The following is a 21,635-nucleotide window of genomic DNA, read 5'->3' on the forward strand; positions in this document are numbered from 1 at the left end:
TTTGATGAGCTCAAACTGCAATACTAAGCACACCTGCAAGGCAATAAGTCAGATTGAACTCAGATAGGGCTTACTTTTGAGTAATCACACTTGAGATTCTGTTCCATGGGAGACGTTTAAAGCTATATATTTAAAGTTGACCATTACAATTTAATCTAACCTGACAGATATATGTGGTAAAGTTTTGTTTTTGTAATTTCATTTCCTAATGGCACTGCCTATTTATGATGCTAATAAGGTAAGACAATCCTCCTTTCTGTAAGGTCACTATAACCAGAATTGTCAGTGATTCACCCATTACCCAGCTGCAGCAATGCAACAGCAACCAAGAAACCTTTTAAGTTCTTCCTTTCAAAGACAATCTGAAATGTGCGTTTCACATTCTCATCATTGTGAAATTGCAAACTATTTTTAACTGAGTGGCAGTTAAGGTCTGAACAAATTGCTATGGCCATGCTCTGGGTCTTGGTGCAATTACTGCTTCAACATGCCACTCCTAAATAAATTACTTTGAAACAAATTTCATTTCCTAGTAAGTGTATTTAGGATTTCTGCCCAAGCATGTGATCTGTGGTTGGAACAACTTTTGTCTGAAAGCATTTAAACAACAGAATTATAACCATATATCCAAATCTCTCTCTCTCTCTCTCTCTCTCTCTCTCTCTCTCTCTCTCTCTCTCTCTCTCTCTCTCTCACACACACACACACACACACACACACGCATAGATATCTCATACAATCATAGAATTGGAAGGGATCCTGAGGCTCATCTTGGCCAACCCCTGCATTGCAGGAATATGCAGCTGTCCCTTACAGGGATTGAACCAGGCTTTTTTCCAGCCAGAACTCAGTTCCGGCACCTCTCAGGTGGGTGCTATTGCCATTATAAGAGAACAAGGGAGGCATTCCTGGTGAGTTCTGCCACCTCTTGTCCTAGAAAAATAGCACTGCCTGCAACCTTAATGTTGTCAGCACCACGCTCCAACCAGCTGAGCATGGGTGTGTGGAGGTGCTAACCTATATCATTAACATAAAGGCCTTCATCCGGTAAGAGCTTACTTCCAGGAAAATGTGTTCAGGACCACAGCTGTAGGCAATAATAGCAACGCACAGATAACACAACCTTATGCATGCTTACTTGGAACGTCAATCCCAGCGCATTCAGAAGGGCTTGCGCCCAAATACCCATGCGTAGAATTACAGCCTTCCCGACTTCATAAAAATCTTGCAAGAGCATCCTTTAGCATAATTGAGGCTGTACTCTGAAGGACCCTTATTTTGGAATACAACTTATTGAACTTAATAGAACATAGAAACCTGTTGTATACTGAGTCAGACCAGTGATCCATTCTAGAGCATAGTTGATCCATCTAGAGCAGGCATCCCCAAACTTCGGCCCTCCAGATGTTTTGGACGACAATTCCCATCTTCCTCGACCACTGATCCTGTTAGTTAGGGAACATGGGAGTTGTAGGCCAAAACATCTGGAGGGCCGCAGTTTGGGGATGCCTGATCTAGAGCATGGTTTCAGTTGAACCATTCACAGCTCTACCTGAAGATACTGAACCTGGGACTTTCTGCATACAAAGCAGATGTGCTAGCAGTGAGCTTCAGCCCTTCCCCAGGGATGAAATTAGGCTTTATTTCACCCAGGTCAAAGACCCAATTTGGCACCCACCCACCCATGTATATACAGGCTGGGAGCCTCAATGATGCCCCTCTGGAGGCTTTACCCACGGCAAAAAAAAAAACTCAACATCCCTCCCGTAGCTATGGCTCTGCCTTCCCCAGTGGGATTCAGCATGGGTTTCTGATTCTGCCTGGAGAAAAGCTCTAACCATAGTTTGCGGAGATTTTTTAAAAAATATATTTCATGGCATGGGTCCAGGCTTTGGGAAATTGTCTGAATCAGGCCATTATGAATTCAAGGCTACATTTCACAAATATTTTCACATAGTTTCTGAGAATGCTGCAACAAGGAGACACACAAACCCCACACATAATTCAGGAAGGAGACACAGCAGTATTGTTTGGCTGAGATTGAGATATCTTACTATCTAATTTATTCCAATATATGTTATTATGAACTTTCATTCTCCTGGAAACAAATTGCAATAAATTTAACAGCAAATGTGATACAGACATTTTCTGTTTGGAAAAATAATTTTTAAGAGAATCACTGATATTTGTTAGTATATTTTTAATTAAATTTGACCATTTATGATGTATGTTAATACAAACACAAACATGTTAAAGCTGCAGCATGGCAGAAAGTATGCTATGTAATTTTTTTACAGGAAAAGCATTTTAACCCAATCAATACACAAAGCTATTCAGCTATGAAATGTGAAGCTTTCATATGTATTTAATCTTGCCTTATGGATCATTTCCAGAAGACAAATAGTTCAGGATCTTATAGCATCTTAAAGACTAAACAGATTTACACTGCAATCCTATGCATGTCTCATCAGTGGTAAGCTTCAATAAGTTCAAATAAATTTACCCCCAGGTGTGTATAAGATCGCAATCCTGAGTGTGGTAGCAGTTTTTGTGGATTAGGACCCTCCCCAACTGCCTTTGGCAGATATAATATACACATGGATTCAAAGGGGTGAATGGTAATGCAAGGAGCTGAAAAAGGTTTGTGCTGTTTCTGTACCATGCCAATGCAGAGGTTTTCAAACTTCTGGAGCAAGAGTCTCATTCAGGTGGACCACAAAAAGGCTGTGAAGCAGTCAATAATATCCGTACCTGGTTCTCTATTTGATTTTTTAATAGGACAATATATCAAGGCTGTTTTAAGCAGGTCTGGATTATCAAACAGACCAATACTGCCTAGGGTCCAGTTAAAAGAGCCTTTCTCAGTAGCCTGGCCTAGCATCTACAAATTTGATGCTGGCTTTGATAACGATGCCAGTGCTGAAGGGGGGGGGGGTAATGCAATGTTGCTGTTTTATTTTTCTTCGTCCATTGAATTAGAAAGACTAAAGTATAGTTACTTAAATAAGTTACATACATGCATTGATTTGTAAAGTTGTGATACACTGAGATCTCAAATTGACCACGGTAAATAAAAGTTTGAAAACTGTTAGACGGAAGCACAGTAACCCATTCACAACTTCAATCAATTGCACAGTGCTAACATGGCCAAAGGTGTTAAAACAGCAAAGCAGTTGAAAAGACAAGTTTTATGACCTATGACTGCTGTTGTAAATGACTCACTGTGCATTCATCTTTTGTGCTTTTGGCTTTTCCATAGAATGTCACAGATCATCTGTGCCTCTTATATTTCATGTCATTCTGACCTCACTTTTCAATCTGTGTAGGTGAGATATACACACACGTGTAAGGGCACACGGTACATCTAAAAAAATGAGTTCACAAAAATTCATGCCACAATAAATCTGTAAATCCTGAAAGTGCCAATTTTGCTGTTTTCCCTCAATATCAGAAGTGATGGCCAAGTGCCATCTAATGGAAATGTTGTAGCACAGCATCCAATATTAAACCAGCAAAGGTTTCATTAACATTATTTTTCAAGAGATCAGTTTTTCAGATTTTCAGCTCAATTCACAATTAATTAAGTCCCAAAGTGACTGCATTTACTGTATTTACTCACATCTAATGCTCTCCTTTTCTGGCCAAATTACGTTGTGAAAATTAAGGTGCACATTAGATTTGATAGCACATTTACTTTCACCAGCAAATACTTTTTTTGGTTTCAAGGTTCTGAAAATTGAGAAGCACATTAGATTTGATGGCGCATTAGACTCGAATACAGTAAATCTGTTTGACTGAAATCAGTATGACCAAACCACCTTACAGACCACTCCCAAATATTCCCCAATAGAACATTCTTTCTGGTAATCAGTGATATCAACATAATTTCCATGTTTAGAGCAAAGGTGGGAAAATAGATATGGCATGGATCTTGCTCCTTCAGAACCTACTCTGGCATTCTTCATTTTTTTCTTGTGCCCCCTTTGCAGGATACCGTATATACAACGGGTTACTTTTGGGATATCAACTTGCAATGATTGAAAACCTACCATAGCATATTAGCAGCAAATCAAGGTTAAGTGGCTAAAATCCCATCCTCTGATGATTGCAATGATACCAAAAAGTGCAGTGTCTTCAGAGATGTAACCACTTAGCAGCAAACTGCCAGTGCATTGTCCTGCTTACTGCAGTTCTAAGCTTTGCATCTAAGCCAGGTCTGCTTAAATGCAAAACTTTAGCTCCTAATTTTTTTATGAATTCCGAAAGAAATTGGGATCTGAAATTGGGAATTAAAAGCCATTTTCAGTCTCATGAACGGTGTTGTGTCTGATTGTGGACAAATCACAAAGTCGCAACCCATAGCTGTTGGTGGAGCATGAAACTCTCTCCCAGCCTTCATTCCATTTGGAAAATGGGAATACTGTATCTTTTTTGGCTAATGCAAGGAAAACTGTACAGTAATCAATTTAAAAATGGAAAGGAAGTGTGATAGGAAGGAACAATAAACGGCAGCTTATGATTATTTAAGAGCAATTTATTTGCACCCCAAAGGCAAATGAGGGTGGTGGAGGGAGAGAGAGGTGGCTGAATATACTAAGATAGTGATTCCCACTGTCCACTTTACCCTGGCTCAGTTCTTATGTCCTGCTACATGCACTTGATTTTGCCTTTCCATGAGAGACTAAGGGTGTCATTTAAAAATAAAGGGGTTTCGCCTTCCCTGGGTCGTTAGGGTCCTGCTCAGAGTAGCTCCACTGAAATTAGCAGACATTCTCATTAATTTCAATGGGTCTACTCTGGGTATGATCAATATACAGTATACATTTATATTCCATTCTGTCCATAGTAGCGACTAGGTCACTCGAACAGTCGAATGCCTGCGATATGAAACCAAAAGTAACGACTTATGTGCGACTCTTGGGTTTGTTCGGTTTGGTAAAAATATATTCTCGTCGCCTGCCTGATGACGTCTTTTGACTGGCAGGGCACGATCAAAGCGCAAGTTGGAACCCGCTTCCGCCGCGTGCCAAGCAACGTACCCAAAATACCTCAGCCCCAAGTTTTCTCGCGCCGCCCTCGAGCGCCAGCGGCAGCTGCGGTTGCCTAGCGACCGGGCAGAGGAGCAGCCGTTGGGAGCCACGTGACCTCGGCAGCCGCGCGTGCCAATTGGAAAGAGGGCGGGCGGCCGGGCGTAGCCAGCGGCAGACCAATCGGCGGCAGGCGCGGCGTGTTTTAAACGTCTTTTGCGCTGGGGGACGGCTGCGTGTTCCGCTGTGTTTGGGTTGTTTGGCCGCCGCGGAGCGCGGAGCGATGCCGAGCCGCCCGGAGGACTACGAGGTGCTTCTCACTATTGGCGCCGGTTCCTACGGCAGGTGCCAGAAGGTGCGGCGGAGGTCGGACGGCAAGGTGAGTAGAGGCTGCGAGCGGGGGGAGGGGGGAGCCCCGGAGGATTGTGGGAAACCCGGAGGATTGTGGGAGCCCTTCTGATGCCCCGCGTAAGGGCGGGGGCTAGGCCAGTGGGTGGGAACGCTGTGCTTCCCCTGATGTTGTTGTGTTACAACTCCCTAGATTCTCTATGAGCATGAGAAGAGCCCTACTGGATAAGGCCAAAGGCCATATTATATTATTAGTGTTATTATCAATGCTCCCCCCTATTTAAAATGTTTAGGGCTATTCATTTTGACTCAAGAAAATCACCGTTTTATAGTTCAAATCAGGAAAAATAAACAGTAAATGGACAAAAGTACAGATTCACAAAATGTTTAGGGATATGCATACTCCTGCGTCCTCCCAGAAAAAAACACTGATGATGATGATGAATTTACAGTATTTAGTTATATGTCATCAGATAGGTCTCTACACCCAGAATTCCAGTGTCAAGGCCAGCTGCTGTAAATTAGAGCAGGGGTATCGTTCTCCAAAAATAGTCCAGCAGCTCTCTTATGCAAACATAGCAGTAGGAGCAGCAAATACAGTGCAGGAAGAAGTTTTATCTGCCCTGCAGTTGCTCCTGTTGCTCCTTTCTCTGCTGGGGGTTTCATCCGGTGTCCTTCTCTCATAGTGGCCAATGGGATACCTCAGGGAAGCCAGTAATCAAGGCCACTCCTGCTATTGTTCCCCAGTGACTGGTATTCAGAGATATGCTGTCTCTGGCACTGAAGGTGGCATGCAGCCATCATGATGAATCGATAGCCTTATCAATGCTCATGTAGCCTGGAGCTGAAGGCAGTTGGAGTCTAAAGAAAGCTGAAGGCCACAAATTCACTATCCCTGTCTTAAAACATATGCATAGGGATACCACCAAAGAAAGCTTGATGCAAAATAAAGCTTGGAATCAGAAACAGTCTTCAGTGTTAGAGCTCAGCCCTGGTGCAAAAAAAAAAAAACATTTCTTTGAGCTCCCCCCTCCCCTTTCCTGTTTTTACTACTGCACCACAACACGTGGGGCTACCTTTGAAGGTGATCCGGAAACTGCAATTAATCCAGAATGCGGCAGCTAGACTGGTGACTGGGAGTGGCCGCCGAGACCACATAACACCGATCCTAAGAGACCCACATTGGCTCCCAGTATGTTTCCGAGCACAATTCAAAGTGTTGGTGCTGACCTTTAAAGCCCTAAATGGCCTCGGTCCTGTATACCTGAAGGAGCGTCTCCACCCCATCGTTCAGCCTGGACACAGATCCAGCGCCGAGGGCCTTCTGGCGGTTCCCTCACTGCGAGAAGCAAAGCTATAGGGAACCAGGCAGAGGGCCTTTTCGGTAGTGGCACCTGCCCTGTGGAATGCCCTCCTATTGGAGGTCAAGGAGATAAACAACTACCTGACATTTAGAAAACACCTAAAGGCAGCCCTGTTTAGGGAAATTTTTAATCTGTGATATTTTAATGTATTTTGGTATTTGTTGGAAGCTGCCCAGAGTGGCGGGGGAAACCCAGCCAGATGGGCGGGGTATAAATATAAATAAATAAATAAATATACATATGCTAGTGAAGTAAAATTTAAGCTGGTTCCTATGAACCCAGAGAAATTGATCCTGCCCAGGGAGAGCCCAAGGATCCAGGCAAACAGACGAATTTAAGCGTCTCCTGCCCACCAAATAACAGAGACCAAACCAGGACGTATGAAGCAAGGCACTTTTATTTTCGCTGTTGCAACAGGGTCCTTCCTCTCACGCAGGAGAACAAGGAAGGCCCCAAACAAAGATGTCTTGCCCTTAAAAAGAAATTTGAAATTGGTTTCAGCCCACCCCCCAGAAGCATCATCCATATGTCACAGAAGGGGTGTAGCCCAAGACCCCCCCTCCCTAGATTCATCATAGGTACATCATGAAAGGGGAGGTCTGGTGGCAGTAATCTGAGCATCCTGGACCCTGCCCCCTGCCCCCAAAACCTAATCAACAAAAAAGAGAGATATTTACATTTCCCTGTTTCCCAGCCAAGTTAATCACACCCTTTTGTCTGGCACTCAGGTATCAGGATGCCAGGGTTATCACTTTAATTCCTGAGACAATGAGAAGGTTCCCCCCACCCCCCTTCTTCCTTGCAGAGGAACACCTAGTCAGAGAGAGAGTCAAAATGGTGTCAGAAAGGCCTGTCTTCCTGTGCTGCTTCAGACATGTGCCTGTACTGTACATTCATGTACATGTTTTATGAACAATTATTATATATATATATATATATATGACCTCAAAATTCTTATAACACTAGCAAAAGCGTCAGATTGGTTCTGGCACATGAAAGGATTCCCCAACCTCATTAGAACATTGTACTGTGTTGTGCTCTTAATTCTGCAGTTGTGCATTAGGTTGGCTAGATGTTTAGAATGAAGTTGCAGATTTCGTTTATTAGTATGTTTGGCATGGGAAGATTTGCCATGAGCAAAATCTCAAATTACAAAGCTACCACAAGTAATAAAATACACTAATAAAATGAGGTGTGAATCTCTTGCAGTGGAGAGATGAGGTCAGGTTTGCTGCTGTTGGGTGCGGGAGTGGGGGTGAGATTTATATTGGTTTAAAGTACGGTAAGATGCTAGTCCACTGAGCTTTTAAATCATTGTATTGTTTTAAGTTTTTTTATATGTTTATTGTCTAGAGATGACTTGCTCCTTTTTTCAGGTCTTGGTCTGGAAAGAACTTGACTATGGATCTATGACAGAATCTGAAAAACAAATGCTTGTTTCTGAAGTGAACTTGCTTCGTGAACTAAAACATCCGAATATTGTCCGTTATTATGACCGTATAATTGACAGGACAAATACAACACTTTATATTGTGATGGAATACTGTGAAGGTGGAGACCTGGCAACTCTGATTGCAAAATGTACAAAAGAAAGGCATGTAAAACTTCTGGATTATCATGACATTATCTGGTGCTGTAGGTTATTAAATTAGTTATGAGAGGTCACAGGTATTTTAAGCCAGCAACCGGAAATAATTGTGATTTTTAATTTTTGAGCCAACTGTCATTAAAGGTGCAAGATTATTGCTGAGCAGAGATGACCATTTTTACCACACTGGCGAAATTTTCTTTTCCACTTGGCTAGATGTTAAACCATACAGGCAACCAAGTAGTTTGCTTTACCATGTGGTAAATAAGATTACTTGCTACACAAACTGCCTGCTTGTGGGAAAATAACAGTTTGCTTGGACACGGACGACCGCTTTCCTAAGTAATTACATACTTAGTAAATGTTGTCTTTATTCCCTGTAATCCTCAGGAGGAATATTCCTGTGCATTCTTTTATTTATTTTTTTATTACTTCAGTTTGTTTGTTTGTTTGCTTTAGAATAGGAAATCTACAAGAGAGTATCAAGGAAATGAGGACAATGTCCTGTGCATTTTAAAACATTAACTTGACTGTCCTGGCAACTAAAAAAATATACAGTGAGAGGGGTTTTAGCCTTGGATATCACCCTTGTCAGTAGTGAACACTACAATACAGTTGTGATAATCCTAAAATTACAACATGATGTACTAAATTTGAAATGCATCAAAATCTTTGATTTAAGAGTTAAAAAATACAGTTTACAGTTTGCTCACAAGGAACCCATGTCCCTCTGTAAAATAGCCTAAAAGTTGTAATGTCTTGCACTTGGCTTTATAAAATTAAATAAATAAAATGTCTAATTTGTTGAGCTGGAATCCTTCTGTTTTGGCACTGCATTTTTCCCGTGTTTAAAAAAAAAACTGGTGAAAAGTTTAATCTGCCTAGCAAGTAATGAAATGATTGTGGGGGCTTTCAGGTAGTTGCCCAGAGATAGAATATCCTTTATACTTAAACTTTTTGGGATAGCTACAGTTTTGGCATTGGGATAATAGAATGAGGATTACCAGTGATCTGCAGTTTTACCTGTTCCATGCTTGGGTGAGTAATATTAGAAAAAGCTGTCTCCCAAATTCTTTGTCAGAGGGCCTGGAGCAGCAGCCATGCTTCTCTTGGGTTTGTAGAAAAATAAACAGCAACTTTAGATTCTGATCTACTCTGAACAGCTGTGCAAGTGAGACAAGAGTCTGCCTCTTGGACTTGGGGAAAGAGGTGGGGATTTTTCTCACTTGTGTGGAAGTTTGAATAAGATAATGACTAGCAAAGGAGAGATTCCTTGTCTGGCATGTATGCAGATTTAGATAAGACTGTCTCTCTTCCAAGTGCTCTACGAGTACTGGAGGTCTTCAGAGGTTCAGCAATGTGGCAAAGAGAAACAAGAATGTCTCCTGTTCTTTTCTTCAGTGTTAGCATAATTGGGAAATTCCTGCCTCAGAAAGGACTAGGGAGCAGGGAGATAATACCAAGGACAAATGGGATTTAGATAATAAGACAAGGCAATATTTGTGGGATTCTTTCAGGGGATTATAGTTAGCTTTCAGTTACTTTCATGTATGCTTGTGAACAAAACACATATATCCAAAGCACATTATCCAAAGAAATGAATGGCAACCATTCACTTCTATGGGAAAATTGTTGCACTTGGGGAACACGAATTTCTTTACTAAAGTAATGGAATATTTGAAAATGGGCTGAAAGTGAGAGAATGGATTTTGGCTTAAAGGTACTCAAAATAACCACTTGTTTCCTCTTTCAAAAGACATTATGTGGAAGAAAACTTTGTCCTTCGCGTCCTCACCCAGCTGACCTTGGCTTTGAAGGAGTGCCACAGAAGGAGTGATGGTGGCCACACTGTGCTTCATCGGGACCTAAAGCCAGCAAATATCTTCCTTGATGGCAAGAAGAATGTGAAGCTTGGTGACTTTGGCCTGGCCAGGATACTTCACCATGATACCAGTTTTGCAAAAACATTTGTTGGCACACCATATTATATGTCTCCAGTAAGTGTCCCAAGATGAAAGCAACTGCTTTGCATTTTGAGCATTTTTACTTTGTGATTGCCAGATCTAAGTTACCTTTCAGCAGCAGTGCCTTAAATTAATTGGTATATAGCATGTTTTGTTCTGTTTACAAAATACAAGTCAAGGTATACCATGCTGTATACTGTGTAAAATATCACCAGAATATCTTTCAGAGAGCAGAAATAACAACTGAAATATTTAATAGAGAAGAATTAAATAAATTACACTGGTTTAAATGTTGTGTTCTGCTTTAAAATTATGGTAAAACTTGTAAATACTGACACGGTTGTTTTACAATATTTATATGCAGCTTGATCATAAAAAACTAAGTAGTTTACAAAAAAACAGAACAACACTGGAATTGTCCATAAGAAAAGTTAAAAGCAGGTAATTTTTTTAAAAATGCAAAACATACCTAAAATCAGCAGGGGGCTTAAAACATGTCAACTCATAAAGTCATGGAAATTTAATTGCATGTGCTTCCTTAACCGATTTTGGAGCCTTCAATCTTCTCTTAATATTTAAATGTTAACATACTAATATATGCTTCCTAGGGGGAGTCTTAAAAGTGAATTGCAGCTTAGAAACTGCTCAGTTTAATTGGTTTCGTATCATTCATTGTTACTAATTTTATGAAAGAATGCATTTCTAGAAAAGGGAAAAAATGGTGGTAAATTTCACTAAGAAAAGCAAGCCTTAACCCTCTTAACGCCAACTGCTGGAGACAGGTTTGAATTCCAATATGACCTTGCTCTTTCAGTGTTATATTGACATGGTCAAGTCAAAAGGTGGACAAGTTGACAGTCCTAAAATACAGTAAGCAGCAAGTCTGAGTTAGCACTAAAAGTGTTATTGCCATTATGGAATGCTACTTACTACGTAGGATTCAGAGTATCTGAAGAAGTGTTTATTACACACAAAAGCTCATACCTTGAAAGCTTATATTTAGTTGATCTTAAAGGTGCCACTGGAATTATTAAAAAATATTTTTTCATCTTATTATACTTACTATGTGTTTTTTTAATGCTTAACTCCTAAGTAATACTCCAGAATGCATACTGGTAACCAATTTTGGGGCCACATATAATCTAATTTGCAAACTAATTATTAAGCGCCTAATACTAATATATTTTCTCGAAGCTACGAACATGAGTTTGACCAAACTGCGGGAGGCAGTGCAAGACAGGAGTGCCTGGCGTGCTATGGCATAGCTGCCAAGTTTTCCCTTTTCTCGCGAGGAAGCCTATTCAGCATAAGGGAAAATCCCTTAAAAAAAGGGATAACTTGGCAGCTATGTGCTATGGTCCATGGAGTCACGAAGAGTCGGACACGACTAAACAACAACAACAACAACAACAACAACTAATATATTCTGTTTCCCCCCTGTTAGGAACAAATAAATCGCATGTCCTACAATGAGAAATCTGACATCTGGTCTTTAGGATGTCTTCTCTACGAGTTGTGTGCGTTGTCGTAAGTATAGTACCAGCCAAAAGTTTCTAGGCAGGTATTTGGCAGCATTTAAACTCATTTCTCAGTATTGTCATGCTCTTGAGAAGAAGCAACTAAATCAAAACATGGGCACCAAAACATTCTAGAAAGAACAAATAAATAAGAATTCATTTCAAGTTGATGCTGGGGTGAAGTGGAAGATCATGTTTGTTCACTCTTTCTAGGCCTCCATTCACAGCCTTTAACCAAAAAGAGTTGGCAGAAAAGATAAGGGAAGGGAAGTTCAGGCGGATCCCATACCGTTATTCAGATCAGCTGAATGAACTCATCACAAAGATGCTGCACCTAAAGGTAATTTGATCCCCAAATGTGCTGCTGCCCGAAAAAGAATTGTAATGGCTTTTTAAACGTAACATTTCTGCACAGTGACTATAATAAGTCTCCCTGATTTCAAGGATTACTGTCGGCCTTCAGTTGAAGAAATTCTGCAGAACCCTCTGATAGCCAACCTGGTATTGGAGGAGCAAGGGAGAAACGTGGAGAGAAGAGGGCGGCGATCAGGAGAGCAAGATAAAGTAGAAAGACTTTCAGGAACTCCAGTGAATGAGCTGAAACTGAAAGAGCAGCAGCTACAAGAGAGGGAGCGAGCCATAAAAGAGAGAGAACACAGGCTAGAACGTAAGAAGTAATGCAGCAATGGGATGCGGGGGTTTGGATTCCATCCTGCTCCGGCAGTGCCTTCAATGGGGAGTGGGATGCATTCCCTTTGGTGACATGAAGGAAACGTTAATACATTTCTTGCAAGGCAAAGGACCCCTGGACAGTTAAGTCCAGTTGAATTTGACAATGGAGTGCAGTGCTCATCTCCGCTTTCAGGCTGAGAGCCAGAGTCTGTCCACAGACAGCTTTCCGGGTCATGTGGCTAGCATGACTAAATCACTCCTGGTGCAACAAGACACTGCGACAGAAGCCAGAGCGCCTGGAAACGCCATTTATCTTCCCGCTGCAGCAGTACCTATTTACTTGCGCTGGTATGCTTTCGAAGTGCTATGTTGGCAGGAGCTGAGACAGAGCAGCGGGAGCTAACCCCGCCTTGCAAATTTGAACTGCTCACCTTGTAATTGGCAAGCCCAAGAGGCTCGGTGGTTTAGACCACAGCACCACCTGCAACCTCCCTCATTTCTTGCATGCATGATGTGGCAGCCCATTTGGAATGAATGAGGGTTAAGTCATATGTAACTTGGAATGCACCTGCACTATTCAACTAATAGTTTCATGGTGCCTAAACATGGATGCAGTGACACTACTTTGCTTGCGTGTGTTTTCCGTTATGGATCTTGTTCATCCTTTTATAATAAGCCAAGGACACACTTCATAGAAGCAGAGGGCCTTCACATACTATGCAGGTTGCATGCTGCTTTCCCTATGGGCATTTACTGGTCAAAATAAAAAGCTGTCATGGGTGCACATTGTCTGCAATTGGATAACATGGCTTGTCTTTTGTTCCAGAGAGAGAGCGGGAACTGTGTGTTCGAGAGAGACTGGCAGAAGAAAAACTGGCTAGGTTGGTTTAAAATGTCTAAAGGTGTCTTATTTGGATAAAGGCTTTTCTCTTATTAACCAGCTCCTTTCTAAACAGGGCTGAGAACATGGTGAAGAATTACAACTTATTCAAGGACCAGAAGCTATTGCAGCCAGCGACATGCCCAGGTAGGAGAAGATGTTGGAAGCTCTTAACGGACTGCTAAACCAGGAATCCCCAGATGTTACCAGCCTTAGTACTAGTGACCTCTCTAGTAACACTCCTTCTATGGTGGATATTAAGCTAGCTTTCCTGGCAGCTCCAGTATGTTTTAATACCGGCGGCAGCTTAGGTTGGGCTTAATATGTGTATGAAGGGGCCAGATTGGATGCCCACTGTGGTGGTACTTCCCTTTGTCAGTAGTAAATGCTGGATACTTCAAGCTGTTGATGCTTCTCATCTGTATGGTAAACCATGACTTTAAGAGGAGGCCTCTGAAGTGCTGTATACTGTGAATTCCTTGAAGATTTGGTCAGTGGCAGAGGTGTTTAACATCTTTGCCACTCAGACAAATGAACAGTTGGACAACCTAAACCTCTGCTTCTCTTTGCCTCTGCTGCTACTTAACTGCTAAGCCTAGTTTAGATACCACTGCTACCCAAGATGGGAGGCATCATGACTACAGTGAATATTTTCTACAATTCAGCTGTCACTTTCTAGTGCCAGATCTATGTGTGTGCATTATACCTCTGTCACCTTACGTGTTTACGATTTGGAGCCAATCTTGGCTTACTTGAATTCTAAAGTTAATCCTGAAATAAAATATATTTTAACTTACCATTTTGTAAATGGCTGTGCAAAGAGGCTAATTTAGGCTACCTTGGGGTTTATATGGTGGTGACTTACTAGTTAGTAGGTTTTTGTTCTTGGAGGCCATTTAGAATGGGCTGTACATCCTAATGTATATCCAAACTAGATGGGGATTTAAGCCTCATTCAAAAGCAGCCAAAATACAGGTAGCTTTTCTTTGACTGTAGTCAATTTTCATATATCTTGCTTTAAAACACTGCAATTCTAGGTTCTATGCTGTTTTCTAGGCATATAGTCTGGGATACCATGAACTGATGCAGCTTGATTTTTTTTCTTTAACCTTTACTTTTCTTTGGGACCCCCCCTCCCTCTTCATTTCAAAAGCTGTTAGGCAGCATGAGTGGCTCCTTTATAATAAACAGAAGCCTAAAACCCCATGCAGCTAGCTGTGTGGACTTCTGGAAGCCTACCAGAGTAACTGCCAAGGGGTGTCTACTCAATGCAAAACGCAAATTCTAGTATGTTGTTTGAGCAATACTCGTAGTAAAGAAATCCAGCAAATAATGTAGCCTCTTTAAAATACCATTTTTCTTTGTGGGTAATGGCTTTCCCTTCAAAATCACAAACAGGTCTTCGCTAATCACCACGAACTTAAATGATGATAGAATTCTTATTTATCTGACTTATCAAAAAGGAATGGTGTGGTATCAAAGCATCTTCAGGAAGTGAACTTCTTTGTAGTCTTCAAATCAAAATGAAGCTTCTGCAAAAAAAAAAAGCCACTGTGGTTGCAACTGATATTTTTCCACTCCAGCCCTGCATCACTGGGCAAACCCACTTGACTTGAGTAATAATGTAACAATTGCATTATCTGGGTGATGCCCCTTGGAAACTAATGGGCTTTAAGTCCATTGATTTCAGGGAGTACATTCAGAATATTACCTAGCTGGATGCTGTCCAGTAATAATACAGCTCTTGCATATAGTAGCCTTTTATTGTTCCATATGTAGGCTGCATTCTATGGCTTTACTTATCATTAAAATATGTAATTTTTGGTTGGGGGGGGGACTTTGACTGAAAGTCCTTCAAAGGTGGGCTTGCTGAGTTTTCCCAGTGTTTTCTGGGCCTTCACATCTCCTGTGGCCAAAGAAATCTGAAAGCATTGCAGTTAAGCTGCATCAAAAAGGTATTCTGTGCCTTACAATGAGGTATTAAAGTCTATTCAAAACTATTGTAAAGGAGGCCTGACTAGTAGGCTCTTTTAACATAAGAATCCCCCTTAACTTGCAAAATATCTTCATTTTCATGCCCACTAGTCACCTTTTTAATATATTTTTGATGTGAGAAATTGCTTGGCTAAATTACTACCAAAACATTCATGGTAAGCAAAGCTGTATACCCACCAGTTCCACTCTCCAAACACAATGCATATTCAGGAAATAATTTGTTAGGTGAGTGTTCATGTAATTGGTCAACGATTGCTATAGATTCTTGTTGAAAAAAAATTCTAAAGCGTTGCCAACCATGGAATTCTGATCCTAAAATGACGACAAAGCCCTCTGAAACTTTGCAAAAGGCAAATGAGGAAAGAAAAATGCTCTTATCTTACTTCCACCCTGCCCATGGTTTCTGGCAAATGGCTGCCACAGACTAGCAAAACACAAGCAGCCTTAAACAAGCCTTACTTTTTATTTGTTTACAGCTCAACGCATAAGTCTGCCTGTTTGAATATCTACTTCTACATTCAGGCAATTCTTTGTGATATTGGTCCAGCTTGTGAATCACAGTAAACCACAGTTAATGGTTTGCTATGAGCAAGCTGCTCTCCACTTGCGCTTCCACAATCCCACAGTTAGTGTTATGTTCAAGTCAGGCATCATAGTTTGTTTCACTCCTAAGAAGTAAAGATCTGTAGTTAGGTTTGTTCTTGGCTTACTAATCCCGTGTTTCTTGGAGCTAAGCAGACCAACATATCTGTCTTAGCATAATGCTAAGCTAAAGAGCATGGTCTGTTTCTCCTGTTTTCTAGCATCAAGGAGCAAAGTGCCCTGGAGCAGCATGCTCATGATAAACTGTTAACTATGGTTTACTGTGATGTGCAAATGAGGCCCAGTGACTCCTCAAAAAGAGGCATAGTAAAGGCAGCTATTGGTGCTTTTCTTATTACTGATCTTCAGCTATTGTCTAGATGTACCCAAAATCTAGATATGGTTCCATGACATATAGTGCAGGGATTACTTTCAGGTTTTAGATATATGCTGCAGTTGAAGCGGGCTAACATACCATGGGTGAATGGGTTTTGAAGCTGAACAATTTGTGGGCTTGTTTTTTGTTTTAAATAAAGGAGAAAATCCTGACACTATCAAAGTAAATGGTACATTGTCCAAAGGTGGGTCAGAGAAGGGATGGATGAGTGGGAGAAAAAAAATACAATGGCATGCACTTGGGGTTTGGTTGGCTGGGGATAAAGACAAATATAATGCTGTAGCCACAGTTTGGCAGTGCATTCCCAAGTTCTGGAACAGACATGAGAGCATAGTATTTAGTATCTTCAGAGTTGGGACCTTCTCCTACCTGCTGTTCACTAGGAGTGTTGGACTATAACTTGATCATCTCTGACCATGCTGCTGGCAGCTGAGAGTTGTTCAAAACATCTGGAGAGCAATAGGTTGGAGAAGACTGCTTTTACCTAACGCAAGGAAAGTTGGGCTGTTTTTTCCCCTGGGTCCTTCTAGTTGTCCAATTTCCTTCAGTTCTCTCATGACTTGAACAAATAAATAAAAATATTATTGCTGCTGCTTCCAGTAGAATCTTAGGTTATGTCCATCAGTTGATAAGCAGGGTCAGTGCTACTTCCAGGGTCTAGACACTCCTTCAAAACTGCCAAATTACTGACCTCTCCCTTAGTTTCCCCAAAGAAGAGGATGAAGTCAGTGGATGTTACCTCTCCTTGTTGCATCATTAATAGAAGATGACAGCTGAAGGTGGGCCTGAGGCTTCCATGCATTGGCAGTGGGGTGCTCTCCTTGGACATGGGCATTGGCAGCTGCCCATCATTGCTGACATCTGACACTTCCCTTGACCAGTGGAGAAGAAATCTGCTTCCAAATTGAAGTCTGAGCTTGAGATACTTATACCATGATTAATCATTGCTCTTAGATCAAGGATGGGGAACCTCCAGATGTTGCTCGACTTCTAGCTCTTAGAACAGGGAGACCTGTATTCAAATTCCTCCTCAGCTACAAAACTTGCTAAGTAATCGTGGGCCAGTTTCTCTTGGCATAAACTGTCTCCCAAGCTGGTTGTGACCATGTGTGTGTGGGGGGGGTATGCAGTCTGAGACCATGTGTGCACCATACATTTAAAATACTATGATGCCACTTTAAAAGTCATGGCTTCCTCCAAGCAATCTTAGAAGCTGTAGCTTGTTAAGGATGCTAAGAGTTGTTAGGAGAACTCCCCATATCTCCTCCAATGGCAATAATTTTCAGAGTTCTGTGGGAAGAACAATTGATTGGTCAACCACTTTGAGAATTGGAGTTCTGGTAGAGGAATAGGGATCACCTAACGACTCAGCATCCTTAACAAACTACAGTTCCCAAAATTCTTTGGGGGAAGCCGTGACTGTTAAAGTGGTCTGATACTGCTTTAAATGTATAGGTGGATGTGGCCTGAGTTACTACGAAGAGTATAAACGTAATAAAATCAAAACCTGTAGCATTCAGTGAAACCACCCTTTTATCTGGAACATGTAGCCTCCTGTGCAGTGTAAAATAATAAAAACACATAACACTAAAACTCAGTAAAGGAGCAGTGTTATATACTGTGGGTGTAAGGAGAATATATACATGATGAAAAGTGCTCACTTGCCAATTTCTTGTGTATAAACAATTGCCACACATGAAATTTAGCTTCTTCAACTAAGCATGTTTATGCTGCACCCACTTGACATGGTTTTAAACTGGTTCATACTTGCAAATTGCTTCCGTTTTATAAAATAAAAGTGCATTGACCAATATTGTCCTTCAGGGGTGAATTAAAAGTAAAAAACAAGGCCCCTCATCCGTTGGCTCTTTCTCCTAAGGCAAACAAGATTTATTTCTGTCTTTCACACACAGAAGATCTCTATATGATAATCCTTCCCTTCGCAATAATGTGTACAGTCTAGAAGGCACTTTCTCCCAGATGAGCCCTATAAGAATACTGAACCCAGCCAGATGTGCAGGGTATAAGTAGTAGTAGTAGCAGCAGCAGCAGCAGCAGCAGCATCCGCAGCAATTGTTACCAGTACTACTAGTAATAATTACTACTACTACTACTACTAATAATAATAATACCCTGCACATCTGGCTGGGTTCAGTATTCGTAGTACTGAATGCTTTTGCCCATGTAACTAGCATGGTACACACACTTCCCCAAACAAAAGGCAGTGATCTCGGTGAATTTTTTTCTTACAAGGAGTGTGGCAGCTGTGGAGCCTTCACTGTAATCAAAATTTCGCCCTGTAGAGGGGTATGAACACTTGTAGACTTTGCTGAAAACTCAAAATGGAAGGAAGTGAACTAGAGGTGGCTGACCTCTGGCTTGCCAGACATTGTCAGACTCCAGCTCCATGGAATGGCCAATAAGGAATGGCGGGAGTTGGGAGTCCAAACGACATCAGAGAGCCAGAAGTTATCCACCCCCAGAGTAAAGAATAAATGAATATTCAGTGAGTGAGAGTTTAGTATTTGAAAAGCATCTTTCTGTTTTTTAAAGATGATGAAGCGCTGCCAGTCTTTCTTACGAGAAAAAAGAAGGTTCAGTTTGGTGACGAAAGCAAAGAAAATGCTCACTCTGAGGACAGCCTGGAGAATTCCCTCCCCTCGAAAGAAAAAGGTTGTAATCTGAAGAAGCGTCTCTATGCTGCCAATCTGCGGGCTCAAGCCCTTTGTGAGCTGGAGAAACATTACCAGCTCAAAAGCCGCCAGCTTCTCGGAATGCGCTGAATATTTGTGCGTATCGTGTACAGAACTGTGATGTTTTCAATAGTGTCATTTAAGCTGATGTTTCCTGTGGCATTTATGATGAAAATCTGAGTAGGATTGTTTTAGAAAAGGTGCTAAAATAGTCTTTTAAACTCTATGTAAATAAATGTAAATAATTGTGTGGTTGTATGCGAGTAACTCTTTTCCTTAGAGTTTGCATTCTTGTGCATTTGGCTTGCTAGTGTTGCATTGCTAGGCCAGTTCTAAATATAAATATTCATGGTGTGGTTAGCTAGATTTTTTTTAATGATTACGATGTGATTTTAACAAATAGCACAACACTGGATATGAGATTTAAGGAAGTGATTCTCTTTGAGTCTCTAATTTAGATGCATATAATAGTTGGATGTTTTACAAGCATAATGTTGCACCTAGCACAATATCTGTTCCTTCTTTCTAATTAGCTGAATTATTTGCCCTCCAAAATTTTCTGTAATGTTACATTGTTTAATGAAAAATGTTTAAAAAAGAGCCAAGTATGTAATGTGTTCCAGGACATCCTCACAGAACGGAGTAGATACCAAAATTTGACTGGAGGAAATGAATCTACAGGTAGCCTTTTGTTTAAAGATTCATTTCTCATGGGAGGTTTTATACATTAAATATGGTTGTATATGAGTTCTTACGTCTGAAGGAAGGTCATAAATTTCCCAGGAGATATGTGGACTTTAGAGGTCAGGATGCATACATACTCGTTGGATGAAGCAACATGTTATTAAAAGCAGAAGTGTAAATAGTCTTTTATGCCTTTTTGTCATTTTCGCACCTTGTGATGAATGTATGAAGCCACTTTTGGTCTCTCATTAATCCAAAACTTTGGATCGAATTTAAATAGCTTAATTTTATAGTGGCCTGAAGATGGTGCACTTGCTCTGTTGATGTGGTGATCCAGACTTATGCCTCAGCTGCAAGTGCCTATATGTGAAATTAACTCCTTTCTGCTTCAGTAGAGCTTACTGTCAAATAAATTTGGCCCATGCATTCAGCTTTAACCTATATTCACATGCCACACTATTTTAGAAAAGCTTGGCCACCCAGTTCCTCTGAAATACAGTCATACCTTGGTTTAAGTACGCCTTGGTTTGAATATTTTCAGTTTAAGTACTCCACGGACCGTCTGGAATGGATTAATCCACTTTCCATTACTTTCAATGGGGAAGTACACTTCAGGTTAAGTACAGACTTCCGGAACCAATTGTGTTTGTAAACCGAGGTACCACTGTACATGCATGTTCTGAATTAATGGGATAGCTGTTGTCTTCATTGCAGCCTGGTCATATGCACATGGCACATGAGTTGCAGGCTTTTTGTTGACTTAAATCTCTCTCACACACATGGACACACACACACACACACAAAATTTTGCATTACAGCCTAGAAATGGCTTATCTATCTTCAGTGAGAACTATGCCAGATAAGTGCTTGGTTTCCATTGGTTTGTGCCTCCCCTTTGCATACCAGTTTACAAACTACTGTACAAAAGTAACTGGAAATGTGAATTTTAAGCTGTTATAGCAACATGTTCCACTGACACTTGAATAGCTAGGTTTTCCAAACCCTTGCAGTACTCTTTACATCTAGTGCTATTTTTCTAGAAAAAGCAGTGCTGGAACACCCACCAATCCCACTCATGAGCTGCAGTTATGCTTTCCCCACACAGCAGCTCCCCAGCTTTCCACCTTGGTCTTGGTACCTAGGGGAAATAATATCTCACCCTATCCGTTCCAGTCTCTCACCTAGGAGCAAACCCACTCACAAGCAACCCCCCATGAGGTGTTCCTTTAACATCAGCCCAAAGGGGCAATGGCAGCTACCCTCCCTTGCACCCCCAGAAACAACCCACAACCAACTGTGGCAAACCTCCTGCTCTTCAGTGGCAGGTCTAACCAACCTACCAAACCTGGTTTCTCCATGTTGCCATCCTATGGTCTAGCGAAGAAAGGCTGGGGAGCCTAAGACTAGTATTCACCAGCCTATCGTGGCCTCAGAATAAATAGGCTTTCTGCAGAAAACTCGTTACAGCTGTAGCAAAGTTCTTGCTCTTTGTGGGTGTGGCTAGTTGGCCAACAGGAAGCTGTTCTCCAGGTGCAGCAGAAATGGGCTGAGGGAGTCTAGGATTAGGGTCCTCATCCAAGCCAGCAATGCTACTGCTACCTCCTGCTGAGGATTTGCTTGTCTGCTCAGAAATAAGTCCCATTGTATTCCAAGGTTACATTTGGAAGCAAACATCCTTGGGCACCATCCAATGTCTGCCCACTTTCTGTTTGCACAACAGGACTTCTGGTCCCTGCTGCACCTGGTGATAGCAGGGACCATCTCCCTAGAACTCCCACGTGACCCCAAAATCTGCTCCAGAGATTTCACCCCGCCCAATCGAGGGAAGATTTTGTGGAAGGGGCAGCTGCACTGGGCAGAAGAGGAAGCTGCCTCCTTCTGCATCTGACCTTTAGTCCATCTAACTCAGTATTGGGTCTGTTGA

General features: G+C 41.4%; 1 protein-coding gene across 1 annotated transcript; it reads left to right on the plus strand.

The window, feature by feature from the left end:
• Nucleotides 1-5,243: 5,243 nt before the first annotated feature.
• On the plus strand, nt 5,244-19,885 carry NEK2 (NIMA related kinase 2). The gene is made up of 9 exons (XM_035110547.2): nt 5,244-5,406; nt 8,116-8,333; nt 10,084-10,324; nt 11,736-11,818; nt 12,022-12,148; nt 12,253-12,475; nt 13,307-13,361; nt 13,437-13,507; nt 18,888-19,885. Exons 1-9 carry the CDS (start codon nt 5,311-5,313, stop codon nt 19,115-19,117), a joined length of 1,344 nt encoding a protein of 447 aa, XP_034966438.1. The 5' UTR covers nt 5,244-5,310; the 3' UTR covers nt 19,118-19,885.
• The last annotated feature ends 1,750 nt before the right edge of the window (nt 19,886-21,635 follow it).

The sequence above is a fragment of the Zootoca vivipara genome, chromosome 3, assembly GCF_963506605.1.
Source record: "Zootoca vivipara chromosome 3, rZooViv1.1, whole genome shotgun sequence".
NCBI classification, from domain to species: domain Eukaryota; kingdom Metazoa; phylum Chordata; class Lepidosauria; order Squamata; family Lacertidae; genus Zootoca; species Zootoca vivipara.

Excerpts from the sequence above, each read along its gene's own strand:
- NEK2 (XM_035110547.2), top strand. The coding sequence starts at position 5,311 with ATGCCGAGCCGCCCGGAGGACTACGAGGTGCTTCTCACTATTGGCGCC. Across the intron at positions 5,407-8,115 it reads GGCGGAGGTCGGACGGCAAG|GTCTTGGTCTGGAAAGAACT; the intron begins GTGAGTAGAGGC and ends TCCTTTTTTCAG. Across the intron at positions 12,149-12,252 it reads CAAAGATGCTGCACCTAAAG|GATTACTGTCGGCCTTCAGT; the intron begins GTAATTTGATCC and ends CCTGATTTCAAG.